Source organism: Malania oleifera, chromosome 10 (genome assembly GCF_029873635.1).
Source record: "Malania oleifera isolate guangnan ecotype guangnan chromosome 10, ASM2987363v1, whole genome shotgun sequence".
NCBI lineage: Eukaryota > Viridiplantae > Streptophyta > Magnoliopsida > Santalales > Ximeniaceae > Malania > Malania oleifera.
Window position 1 is genome coordinate 5044594 of NC_080426.1, and position 13812 is coordinate 5058405.

Below are 13812 nucleotides of genomic sequence, written 5' to 3' on the forward strand. Positions count from 1 at the left end.
TTCCGCAAACGATTTTCCCCCAGCACCTTCCTTCTTTTCGACCTTAACATCCCCCGAATCACTCCCTGTCTCCCGTATACTAGCATCGACACCTCCCCTCAACCCTCCGGTAACAGCTACCGAAGATGGCTCAGACATGTCTAAAAAATTACCTGTTTTCCATATTGACCACCAAAAAGCAAATAAAAATAATAAATAAAAAACCAAACCTGCAGTTCCGTAGACCTGCGTCTGCCGTCACCGTATGTCGCTCTTCGCCATTACACTTCGTCTTTCTCAAGGTCATTGTTCCTCTCACAGTTAGGACCGGCAACAGAGGCGGCTCGCACAGATTCGTAGACTCGAACCAAGCACAAGATACTTCAATGTCGAGTCTAGCAACAGAGCTCTTAGCACGACCACCGCACAATGCTTCATTTTGCTTCTACCAATGGTAAGATTACTAGATCCCTCTGTAGCTTCTGCCAATGGCAGTAACTCAGTGTTGCCACAAGTCGAATAGCGACAAGGAGGCCGAGCACTGATGGCCGCTACCGCACTGGCCACCACTGGCCGCAACCAGCACAGACCAGCCAACCAGAGGCAGAGCAACCTCGCGGGCAGGATTTCCAACCAGCAAAAAGGGCGCTCGTCGTCGTCCCTCATCACGACGGTGGTAAGGTTTCACATTAAAAACTTTGTCGCTCAAGTCTCCGTTACCACTGGCCACTACCAACACAGACCAGCCAAACCAGAGGAAGAGCTCAACCTCGCGGGGCAAGATTTCCAACCAGCAGATCACGACGTCGACTAGGGCGCGAGTAAGAGAAAATCGGAGAGGAACCACCGCACCTTGCTGAAATCCTCAACGTCGTCGTCGTCGTCCCTTGTCGCGACGGCGGTAGGGTTTCACCAGACCTCCTGAATTTTGTGACCATTTTAATTCAGGTGGAAAAAATATGTCCTCAACTTATACTTTCCTTCCTTTTTTGATATACCATTAAATAAAATAAATGGCAAATATTTTTCATATTAAAAAAAATCTATTTTAACATTGCAAGAGATATATAAAAGGATCAAACTTTTTTAATGTTTGATAAGAAAACAACCTCAAATAAAGATACAAGTATAATAAAATATTTAAGAAACATAAAATATTAGAAATTCACGGCTAAACATTAAAAAAAGATAAATAAAATATTAGAAAAAGTTTTTTATCCTTTTATAGATTTCTTGAGAGATTAGTATCATTTGTCGTAACCTCCCCACAATCCCAAAAGGCCACAACACCAATCCCCCCTTCCCCAGAAATAGGAAACGAAAAACATTATTTTATAAAATAAAAAAAAGTGTTCACATTCCAAAACTTTTAATTTAAATCTCTTATCATTTTACATAAAACTAAATATAAATTTATACACATTTAAGTCCAGGATATAAAATCGATGCTTCTTAGGCAAACACTTCACTGTAACAGTGAGTGTGTGTGTGAGAGAGAGAGAGAGAGAGAGAGAGAGAGAGAGAGAGAGGGGAAAAGGCTCGTCTTGCACCAGTTTTGTTTAGAAGCGCATTGCGTAATTCTAGAACTAATCAAGTTACATGATAAGAATACAAGAAAACATCCAGGGAAAATACAGGAAAAATCAATCTACTAAGCGGTATTAGCTTCTACCTGGTGGGTGCATGCACATCACAAGTTGTGCAGTTCAACTGCACAAATATTATACAAATTTTAGCAAAATTGGTACACCTAACTACACAGAATGTGTGATAAATCAGCATTTGAAGGAAATCTCCAGCATCACCACAACCATGTGCTGCGGCTATCAACGGCCTTCACAGAGGTTGAAACCAAGGGCATCCGCCCATACACTGCAACAAACTTGTTTACACATTGGGATCTTCGCTCGCTGTGACCTCCCAGGCTGCTGATTCCAGTGGAGCCAATTTCGAATATCTTACCTACAATACAAGACATGTGAACTAAATTACATTCAACATTGAATAACCATTACAATAATGGAGAATGCAGTTTCAAGTACAAATACAATTTTACAACCATCCTTTAGGAGAATTATAGAACAATGGATATACACTTGATCAATCGCGATATATGCAAAAGATTTTATGAAAACATGGACATCGAAACAACATCCAAGTGTCCTGTAAATTCCAAATTTGGCAACTACACAGCAGAACATTGGAATATTGGGCACATTAGTCATACAATTTCATTACCCATTGTCCCCCAAGTCCCAGCATAAGTTTACAGTGCCCCATGGACAAACATAAAAGGAAATTCGCAAAGTAGCGCCACAAGTGAAGGTAAAGACATTCCATAAACTGCCATCAGTAATAAAAGCGCATCACGAAATCCACAAAAGCAGGAGTGCAAGGTGTCATGATCTTACATCGGGCGTGCACTAAAGAGATCTTAGGTTAATAAGTTCGCTCAAGCTACAACTATGCGAGAAATCTTTTATAAGACAAAACCGTGAGGTCGGGTGGACTAAGGCAGACAATACCTGACTAGAGTTGGGCTGAGACCATATTAGAGCCACCCTAGGGGCACTTTAATGTGGGTGGATCCTACATAGAAGCATAGTTCCCACAGGAAAATAGGCTACTTTGATGAGGGCGTCAGGGATTGGATGATAGATCCTGTGAAAAACGGAACAACTAGTCACGATCTCACATCAGGTGTGTAGGATGATCTTGGGCTTGTAAGGATGGTTCAGGCTTCAACTATGTGAGGCGCCTTTGATATGACAAAACTGGGAGGTCCAGCCCAAAGCGAATAGTATCTCATAGGAATTAGGCCAAGACCATTGACACAGGACCAGACATATAGTAGGCTTACTGACAATATCAAGCATACTTGAAAAAAAAAAAAATCTAGAGTTGATGGTATCATTCAGATATATTACCTTTCACCCAAATAGGTGGAGCACCAGTTGCATTGGCAACAAGGAAAGACATTGCAATATCTTCGCAGTTTCTGGGAGATTAATTCCAAGATTTAGTATTAAGAAAAAAAAAAAAAAAAGAGAATGGGCAATTTAGTTCATGAAAAAACAAAAAAAAAAACTAATCAAGCAAAAGACAAACCTGTTCTTTGTAACATATTCTCTGATTGATGCAGGCATCTCGTTTGTGTACAGCCTGAGATAATTTTTGTGAAAAAATGCTGCCTTTGAGAGTACCATGCTGTATGTACCAGTCCACCAAACAGACCACCATCCCCCATAGATGTAGTAATGCTTATGGCCTTTCTGCGAACGAAACTATGACTTAACAAAGCACATATGATAGATGTTTCATCATCTGGAATTACAGCTCATGCACTCATGCAGATTGAATTATCTTATGCTGTTGACCTGGTTAATCATAAATTCAGCTTGTTTTTCTACCCAGTCGCAGATAGTCAAGTTTATAAATATTAATGCAATATTGGCAATGGATTCCTGCAAAAATTCACTTGCTTCCAATGGCTCCTAAACTTAACAAGATGCACTATGATGTGCATATTGATTAATGTGAAATCTAATATATATTTATATATATCATATTGACTATATTGAAATATAATATATTGGATGCGCCAAAAAGACCTACAGTTGATCGATCTAGTGCAAATGCAAAGGATAAAGATAAATCAATAAGAAGTCACTGGATGAATCTGTGAATTTAATTAATATGGCATAACATTTGTCAACATGCAATGTGACAAAAATTGCAGTTTTTGGATCTTCACGCGCTGTTTCAGCTCCATGTTCCATGCCCAGGTAAAACATTAAAACTAGATTACGATTCAATTGTAAAGTTACACTTGGTTAACTTGCAGCAAATAATTAACTATTTGAACTGGATCTCCAATATTACCAAACGTCAATTGAGAATGCATGTATGAAATTTATTTAAATTTGGACAAATCAAGCTTGTTTTTCAAACCTTACTAAGGTCCCTAATGGCTCAGTCAGAATCATAGAAATTAAAGACAACAGCAGGCATGCTCTCAACAAATGTTATGAAACATACACATATTTATTCGTTTACATGTAACTCGATAGAGTGTGTCACAGACTAGTAAAAAACATATACCCCTGACTTTAAGTACCCAACAGCAGGGTAGGTCTTACTAATGTGAAAAGGTAGAACTGATGGTAGGATTATTTAAAAATTAAAATAAAAGCTATATTTTCCAAATGATTCCTTCTAATCTGACTTGCCATACAAGTTCATGGATTGAATAAAGAAGCTTTTTCAGAGGCATATGAAAATCAAACGTAGTTTCTTAAGCTTGTTAAATATATATTAATCATGCTGAAATTTAATACTAATTCTAAATGAACTCTTATGGAATAGTGGTACAAGTACAATACACCAATATAGTTGCACAAATAAGAGTAACTTGTTTATCATGGAACAACTTTAGTAAACATTTTTTTTTTTTGGTACCAACTAGACCAGCCAACACAGATTCATAGATTCATAGGACCATTTCCAAAGTCATATTAGGCTCACCAATGCCTCGTTCAAACCGTCACCATATCTAAAGGGGAGAAAGACACCAAAAATACCCCAAGGATAACTTAAAAAGAAGGTAGTTCTCAATAAAAACTCACCAAAGTCAAAGAAAAACCTCTCAGATAGCAATTGATCCCTACAGAAGCACAATATAAGGATCCTCTTGTTTGATATTCTAGGTATCTGAGCGGACCAATATAGTTGCACATAGAATAACTTCTTGATCATGGAAAATTTTTAGTGAACATTACTTTTTGTGTACCAACTGAACTAGCCAACACAGATTCAGACTGCACAGCACTATTTCTGAAGTCTTATTAGGCCCACCAACGCCTCAAAACTGTCACCATTTCTAAAGGGGAAAGAAAACAGAGAAACCAAGGGAAGCAAAGGACAACTAGAAATGAAGGTAGTTCTCAACAAAAATCTCACCAAAATCAGAGAAGAAACTCTTAGATAGCAAATGACTCCTACAGAAGCACAATATGGGGATCCTCTTGTTTGATATTCTATATTTCAGTGGATTGCAGCCAATGTCAATATCTTTTTGCAGTTGACCCCTACATAGACATATAATGTGGAACTAAAAAAGCAACAATGGGTTGTAAATAAGAATTAACCAAGACTAGGTATTAATTAAATTTTTTAGATCTATATAAGGTAGCTAATAGTTAAAGTAATTACTAGTTATGGTGAAGGGAAAGCAGCAGTTAGTGGTCTAATAAAGAGAAGTTAGAAATTAAGGAAATGACTTGAGAATTAAGATAACTAACCTGACTAGGATCTTACAGGTTTTTCCAGGAAAGAGATGGATAATTGTTAAGGGAAATCAAAAAGTGGTGCCCTTTTTGCAGTCATAGCATAGATGTGCAGAATTTTACTGCAACTATTATAAGTTTATAACCATTGAGAGAGAGAGAGTGCTCAATCTCAGAAACTTTTTAAAACATGACCAATATGCTGCGCACAACATACATAACATAGATGACTGATGTGTCATTAAACTTCCTTCCCTCATATGTCCATTCATGAGGAACACGACACTGCATCGGTGCATGTTGTGGACTTCTCTGTGTATGAAGCAGTGCATGGTGCATGTCTCTATGTGTGTGTGTATAAAGCAAGCATCACAAGGATAGTTAGCATTATGCCTCTAATTTTTTATAAGCTTATAAGAGCATATGCATCCTATGAAGAATAATCTAGGTACTACAGGGAGAGGAAATTTCACAGTACAGCTATAACTAAAAGAATGAACTAGTGTATAATTATTTCACATTTTCGAAAGCAAAGGGCAATAGTGGCACTAGAGGGAAAAAAATGCTAACATCATTGGGGAGTAACAGTATCATCATAATTAGCTAACTCAAGCATAAGAAATGACTCTAGCCAAAATGAAATCAGAGAATGTTAAAGCTTCAAAAGGCTCGACATAAAACCATGAATTTCTACTTCAAGCAAAGAGATAATGAACAAATGCTCGAACAGAAACTGGCATGCTTATTGCCACTGAAATACTGTCACCACTGCATTTGGGGACAAAAATCCAGGGTTGTGAATTAGAAATCATATTCTGTTGGACAAAATTCTATTTATATGAACTTTGTCCAAATTCACCTAATTTAAAATTAATATTCCAAATTTCATGTTCAAAACAATACATGAAAAATTTTCAGATGATAAAATATAATAAGCATAAGCAATGAGACTGCAAGACCTCAAGTAATACTAGTCATTCATGGTGACCAATTACTGGAAAGAAGGAACCACAACACTGAGGAAAAATCTGACTAGCAAAAAGAAAAATGAAGAATACAAGCATACCGATTGATCAACCCAATGGGCACGGGGCACAAATCCAACCATCGTATCTGGTGCACTTTCCCAAACACTGAATGCAAACTCTACTGTAGAACAAGGAAATATGACATCATCGTCGACAGAAAAGACGGCATCTGTCTTCAAATCCTTAATTTCCTTGAATCTATTGTTCAGACTGTCTTCCTTACTGAAATCAAATTTCAATACAACTTGTCTACCGTCTCTAGCATTTGATTGAATAACATGGTGTAGAAATTTAGTAAGAGAATCTGATGGAGGATCTGGCTCACTCCACACAATATGAATAGAATCAAGGCCAGCGCATGATGCGTAGTGAGAGATGGACTGCTTCAAGAGATCATTTCTCTTCCACGTGTTAATCAAAATTGCATACCCATTCCTGAGCACAGAATGTGAAATCCAACTTAAAGATGGGCGCTCCTTTAAGTAATAAACACTAAATGATCAACTATTAATTAAGAAAAAGATTAAGGCAGCTGATTCACTCATTACTTTCATATCAATGGCAATAAAGGAAAAAGGTTACACCAGCTGATTCACTTATCACTTTCATAAACTAATTTCAACTTAAAAGAATTTAATTCATTTTTTTTTTTCAATTTTCTTTCAAAATTTACCAGTTTTAGTTTAAAATTTAACAGTTCGAGTTAACATTTTCTGGTTTTAATAATAAAAGCAATGGCTTCCCCAAATGAACTTCTGACAAATTTTTTTAATCATTTCTTCATTTGGTAGTAACTAATCCCCAAAGAAAATAATCAACAAGCAAGTAAAGCTCAAACACTATTATTTTCATAGAATACCCCAAAAGGGGGGAAATTCAATTCGATAAATAGTAATGTAGAGGAATCTAGTAATGCATTAGATCTGACAAAACAATCAATTGAATAATTGAATAACCAAACACAGAACACGTACGCACCTCATAGCAGAGAATCGATCCGAAGCAGCAGCGTGATGCGTCCATCCCATGAAAGAAGCACCGCGGCTCGCGAGTAGAATGAGCGTGAAGATGATGCAGCAGAGGAGCAGCAGCTTGATCTTGATGGATCCAACGGCGGAGATCGCTGCCTGCGGGAGCCTCTGAATCTGAATCGCACGACGGTTACAGGAGGTCCCTCTCATCACCGCGGTGGCTTCGACTCGGGGACCGACTCGCCGATCCGAGTCGCACAGGGTCATGACGGCTCAGGAGCAGGCGAACTCGGTCGCCGAACTGCCGGAAAATACCATACGCTCTCGGGAACTCCAGAGATGTCTCGTCGGCAGGGAGGGCGAAGGAAGGAGGGTACGGAGATGCAGCGGCGATGCGAGAGGTCGAAGCAGGTACGCCCATGCGATGGGGGGTAGAGAGAATGAAACTAGGATGGACGGCTGTGATGGCGCTATGACAAATATCTCATGGCTCTGATAATCAGCGTCGTTTCGAAACGGAACATGGTGTCGAGATGGAGAGACTTCTCGATCTTTTTCAGAGTTTGAGAGAGGGAAATAGAGAGGCATTGGTATTGGCTCCTTTTGATTGGGGACGGTGGCGTTCGTTGTCAGAAGGCCAGACCGAAATGTGTATGTGCGTATTTCAAAGACACGTGGCGTGGAAAGATCCATGAGAAATCTCTTACCGTTAGATGAGTTCAAGTGACGTCATCCGCCCGCCATATCTACGGTTTCTGGCCGTCCAACTGGAATAATTTTTTAAAGGAATTCTTGGCAGTGTTTCTATTTTTGTGACGAGGGAAAAACAGGTAGCGTTATCTATTACTTTTATCTTTTTTTACTCTTATTATTGTTTTCTATAAAAAAATATAATTATAATTTTGTCGTTTGTAGCATGTTGTTACATATTTATAATATTTTAATATGTAAAATAGACTTTCTAGAAATTGAATAATTCATTATGTGTGAAAACTTTTAATTGAAATTGAAATAAAATTACCGTAAATACTTAAAATATAATTAAAATAAAAAATGTGCAAAGTTTTCAAAATTTTGAAAAATAATAATAAATCATTTAACAAATTATTTCAATTGTTACTAATAATGTGGGTAGACACCCCATTTTCTCTGGGGCATATATAATAAATTGGGCAAAATTCATTAATTCTATAAAATAAGAAAATACATTAAAAAAAATATAGAAAAAACTTGAATTTTTTCATTGAAAATAAAAAAAAATAGAAAAGGAAAAAATGAAATAAAAAAAAAGTGGGCCAACATCTTCGACTTCAAACTCAAACCTGCAAAAGAAAATCCAACAATTGACATGTGCGAAATGTGAAAAAATTGAAATAAATTTGATTAATTAAATTTAGTGTTGATTGACCTAATCAGTATTAAACTGAATGAATCCCCAAGCCTATGAATAGATGACTCTAAGGGTAAGAAGGGCAGAGATTGACACTGAGATTGAGATATAGATATAGATAGAGACTAAAATTTTTGAGAATTTTGAGAAAGAATTGTAAGGATTAAAAAGAAGAGTTACAAAGCTTGAAGTTCAAAATTTGAGAAGCAAAAGGCAAGGGATAGAAACATTGGGGAATTGACAGCAAGCTTAAAGATTGGAGGAGTTAGAAAACAAAAGTTGGTTTCTTTTTAATTCTATTTATCTCACTCTAACTTTTTAGATAATTAAAATTGCAAAATTTTAAAATTTTAGATTTTGTAATTTGAATGTAAGTAGGAATTCGAAGGCAGTTTGGTCACCCATCTAGATTCAAGATTTGAATTTGAATACCCATATTTAACTATTTGAGATTTGACTAGAATTTAAAATACCTATACTCGATTACCCAAGATCTGACCCAAATCCAAATCAACTTGACCCAAATCTTAATCAATTGATCCGAAGAGCCAAGACCTAGGTCTAATGTTTCAAACCTATTTCCCAAATTGAGCCTAGCCCCATTTAATGAGGTCCAAACCCAAAATGCAAGGGGCCTAATTAGGCCTAACTTAAACTTAACCCAACAGCCTAAACCCTAACTCAAGCTCCTTAACCTAACCTCGGTTACAACCTAGGACAATTAACACCCCAAACCTTATTTGGCTCCTAGGAAAGTGCAAGAAAATAATTAGAAAATTCACACAAAAAAATAAAAGGAGAATAGAGAAAGAGATGGAGAAAGAAGAGAGAATAGAGAAGAAAGAAAGTAGAGAAAGAAAGAAATAGAGCAAAGAGAGAGGTTTGAGAGAGAAAATGAAAGAGAGAAAGAGATCTAAAAGAGAGAAAATGAAGAGAGCAAAGGGGAGAGCTATGATATATATATATATATATATATAGAGAGATAGAGAGAGAGAGAGAGAGAGAGAGAGAGAGAGAGAGAATGATGAAGAGAAAGGAAGGAAAGAGATATGTGAGAGATAATGAAGAGAGTAGAGGGAGAGAGTTCTGAGAGAGAGAAAACGGGGAAGCGAAAGGGCAATAAGAAAGAAAAAGATAGGAACAATCGGAGAGAAGAGGAAAAAAGAGAACGGTGACACGTGGCAGTTCAGGATCACGTATTTAGGGAGTGGCATGGCGCGATCCAAGTCGTTCAATCTATATTTTCTCCAGATGGCTGGATCGTTGCCACACCAGTGTTCCATGTCAAACTCTCTGGGAAAGTCATGTTTTGCCACATGTGAGGTGACATTATGATGACGACCCCCCACTACAGTAAATTCAAAAAAAAATATGAAAAATAAAAAACAGCGACATGTGTCACCATGTCTAGCTAACATGTGGCCCACTCATCCCAATCGGGTCAGACTTAATTCAAATCGATTGAACGGGTTTAACTTTTCTGAGCTGCCAATTCATTTATTTAAACTTAAAATTAATTTTTAATTGATTTTAATGTTTAAAAATTGTAAAAAATAGTAAAAAAATCATAAAAATAAAATAAAAATTATTTGAGTTATTTTTTACTCAAATAAATAAAAAAAGAAAATAAAAATATCAAAAATGAAGGAAAATGTCTTTAAAAATCCTAGAAAATTGCAAAAAAATGTTAGAAAATGTTTAGAAAATTATAAAAAAAAAATGAAAAAATTTGGGAATGTTTTGAAGACTTTTTTTAAAATTTATCAAATTTGATGAATTTGCTTGATTAATATTTGTATTATATGTGTGTGTCTATATATATATATATTCTATTTTTTTGTGTGTGCATCCTAATGATTAAAAAAAGGGTACCTAATGATTAAACAAAGGGTAAAGAGGTATTTTAGACCTCACCTATATTAGTTTTGAGGAGGGGTCTATATATAAGATCCCTCCTTTAGAGGTTTTATTAGACATTCCTAAATCACACCATATTTTATATTTTATTTTAAAATTTTAAATTTATTTTTTTTTTTAAAATAAGTTAATTAAAGAGCATAAGATTCAGTTTAAGGGTAATTCATGGTTAATTACGTACCATTTGTAGAACGGTTGTGTAGAGGGTGCTAGTACTTTCTCTTCACATAATTGAATTCTTGATCCCAAATCGGTAAAAGTAAACTGAGACTATTGGTTCCTTGGCCTATGATCAGTCTAGAGACCAATCAACGAGTAGTAATTAGGTAAACAAACTGCACCTAGGTTAGTAATAGGTTAGTGACAACTCCATCAAACTTATAATATTATTATTCCTTACCATTGCAAACCCTTTTCTGGGATATTGCAATAGCATGGCTACTCCACTAGGGACTTAGAGAGTCGAGTCATTAATTTATTATGAATTATCCCAAATATAGATTTAATGGTATTTTTTATTACTCCATGATATTTTACCTGTAAATATGAATAATTGGTTTGTGCTTGTAAATATTTTACCTGTATATATAACTTTTATATGTATGTTGTGAGTGAATGGATAATTATGTATTGGATGTGATGATGTGTTGGGATTAGGGGATAGAATTTTAAATCTATATGAGTACACACACTATCACGAGCCTTATACTCGAGCTTTACCCTTTTAGGAATAGATAGGGGCGTAGTACCATTACCTTCCATGAGCCAAGGTCTTTGGGGGTGCATGAACCACTCCGCTCAATCTATACTTTGTCCAAGCCCATTGGGTAAGGATAGGGAACATATTGGAAACCTATTGTTGAGAGAGAATAGAGCTGCTTGAACAACACATATCTGACTCTAGCTTCCTCCCTTAAAATATAGCCTTAGAGAAAAACAGTAAGTGATATATCCACTTGGGGTTGGGAAATGTGTGATGTAGTGACCCAAAGAATAATAGTATTTAAATAATAATGAGGGAGAGAAATGGAAACATAGATAGAAGGCGACAGTAGGCTTTGTCGAAGAATGCTTCGCGTTCGTCGACGACATTGCATTTTGGAGGAAACAACCCAAAAGATTTTTCACAGGACCTCGTCAACGAGAAAATACTGAGAGAAGAATTTGGGCTACTCTGAATTTCGCCGACGAAGGATAAGGTTCGTCGACGAATTTACTTAAGGACTCGTTGACGAGATGACGTGGCTCGTCGACGAAGCTCACAATATAAATAACCCTAAACTCATTTTAATCACCAAAAATCAACGCCACTCTCTTCTCTCTCTCTCTCTCTCTCTCTCTCTCTCTCTCTCTCTCTCTCTCTCTCTCTCTCTCTCTCTCTCCTATGGCCCCTCCCTCTTCTCTCTTCGATTTCGGCCCCGTTAGTCACTAGATCGACGATCTAAAGCCACCACGACGTTCTTGGCGGAGTTCTCTTCAATTCTGCCGGAGTGGATTGTTGGTGAAATGAAGTTGGAATTAATCCTAAATTCAGGGTAAGGCCTTTAAGTCAATTTTTGGCCTTGTGACAGTTATAGAAAATGATGTAGGTAAAGAAATATTGATATTCTGTTCTGAAAAATATTATTTTCAGGGTGTTGTGTAGGAAGCCCTGCGGGTGTTAGGCCAGAATACCATAGGGGCTTTTCAGTAATCAGGTAAGGGAAATATGTTATGTTAGGCAATTATACTATGTTTCAGTATTAACTACATGATTTTATCAGATGATTATTTACGATAGAAATTTATACAATTTATCAATTATGTATAATATGTATTAAATTATTGTGTGGCTTGAGAATATGAAAATAGTACGGAAGTATGTTTTACAGTATTTTCAGGGTATGTTTTACGGAATATACAGCCAGTGGATATGTTTTATAATAATTATAGAATACCATGATTATATGAATTTCAACATCATGATTATATAGTTTCCAGTACTATGATAATACAGTTTATAGTACCATGATTATACAGTATTCAGTACCATAATTATATAGTTTAGTTCAAAGATACAGTTAACATAGTTACAGTGTATTTCATTGTCATGGTAAATACAGTTATTTAAGAATCATGATAAATTAGATAGTAGTATATAGAGATGTATTATATAGTATCAGACCTTGTTGGACCATATAGTTACAGAGCATGGTACCGTAGCTACATATAGTTTACAGAGTGCAACCACCTATTTAGATAATACATGGTAGTAGGTCGATCGTATAGTGCCCTAGATGTGGACAGGCTCCCTATCAGATATGGGTTGAGGAGGGCAGATCAGATCGAGAGAGTACAGTGGTTTACCCTGGTCGTCCAGCCAGGGTAGATCCCGCCTACGGGCCACACAACCCTATCATGAGGGGTTAAATTATGACACACAGTTATCCACAGGGAAAGTTTTCAGTTACTATTATGTATATACAGATTTATAGAGACAGAGAATATACCTATGAACATTAGAAGTATTTTGAATAGTAACCTACAATACTGACTTGTTAAGCAACACAGTTGGTGGTGGTTTTTATTACTTGTACTGTATTTACATGATTATATAGAAACAGATTTTCATAATATTGTAGCTCATTTGCCACACACTAGTAATAGCATATTTCGTCTTACTGAGCGTTGACTCATCCTAGTGTTGAATCATTTTTCAAGTGATCCAGGTAGGCGAGCAGACTAGGCTCACAGATAGAGGGGCTTCAGTATTGCCCTGACAGTGATGTGAGTATTGTGGGAGTATTTTTGTATAGCCCTAGCCAGTTGAGGGTATTTTGGGGAAACATATATATATATATATATATATATGTATATATTTTGAGGATACATTCTAGCACTCTGGTATTGTATATAATTACATATGGTTATATTTATTTGATTTCTGCTTCTCGCTACTTAGGTTGATGATTCAATTTGGTATAAGAGCATTTTAAATGTTATAGTATAAAATAAAATAAAACATGGAAATTAAGCAGGTTGTTACAATTTGGTATTAGAGCCTAGGTTGCTAGGTTCTATAGACTTTAGAGTGTAACAGAAGCAATACCAGAGTATAGGAAAAGGACTTGAGGTCTGATCTGTGGTCTGGGTACAGGATTATCGTGGTGGTTTCTGTGTTTTTCCTGGGGTGACGATTCAGGAAAACCATAGTAAACTATTGTCAGGTCGTGTGTCTAGGTGACAGAACTGGATATTGAGTT

At 36.4% G+C, this 13812-nt stretch overlaps 1 protein-coding gene across 1 annotated transcript; it reads right to left on the reverse strand.

The window, feature by feature from the left end:
* Positions 1-1532: 1532 nt before the first annotated feature.
* LOC131167002 (glycosylinositol phosphorylceramide mannosyl transferase 1) lies at positions 1533-7894 on the reverse strand. Its single transcript, XM_058125720.1, has 5 exons — positions 7271-7894; positions 6331-6727; positions 3088-3251; positions 2907-2977; positions 1533-1941 (listed from the first exon to the last, which is right to left on the reverse strand). Exons 1-5 carry the CDS (start codon positions 7528-7530, stop codon positions 1781-1783), a joined length of 1053 nt encoding a protein of 350 aa, XP_057981703.1. The 5' UTR covers positions 7531-7894; the 3' UTR covers positions 1533-1780.
* Between the last annotated feature and the right edge of the window lie 5918 nt (positions 7895-13812).

Bases quoted from the DNA above. Each gene is read 5' to 3' on its own strand.
- LOC131167002 (XM_058125720.1), bottom strand. From the start codon at position 7,530: ATGACCCTGTGCGACTCGGATCGGCGAGTCGGTCCCCGAGTCGAAGCC. The intron at 6,728-7,270 runs GTGCGTACGTGT...TTCTGTGCTCAG, and splicing joins GATCGATTCTCTGCTATGAG to GAATGGGTATGCAATTTTGA. The intron at 2,978-3,087 runs GTTTGTCTTTTG...TTAATCTCCCAG, and splicing joins GAATATGTTACAAAGAACAG to AAACTGCGAAGATATTGCAA.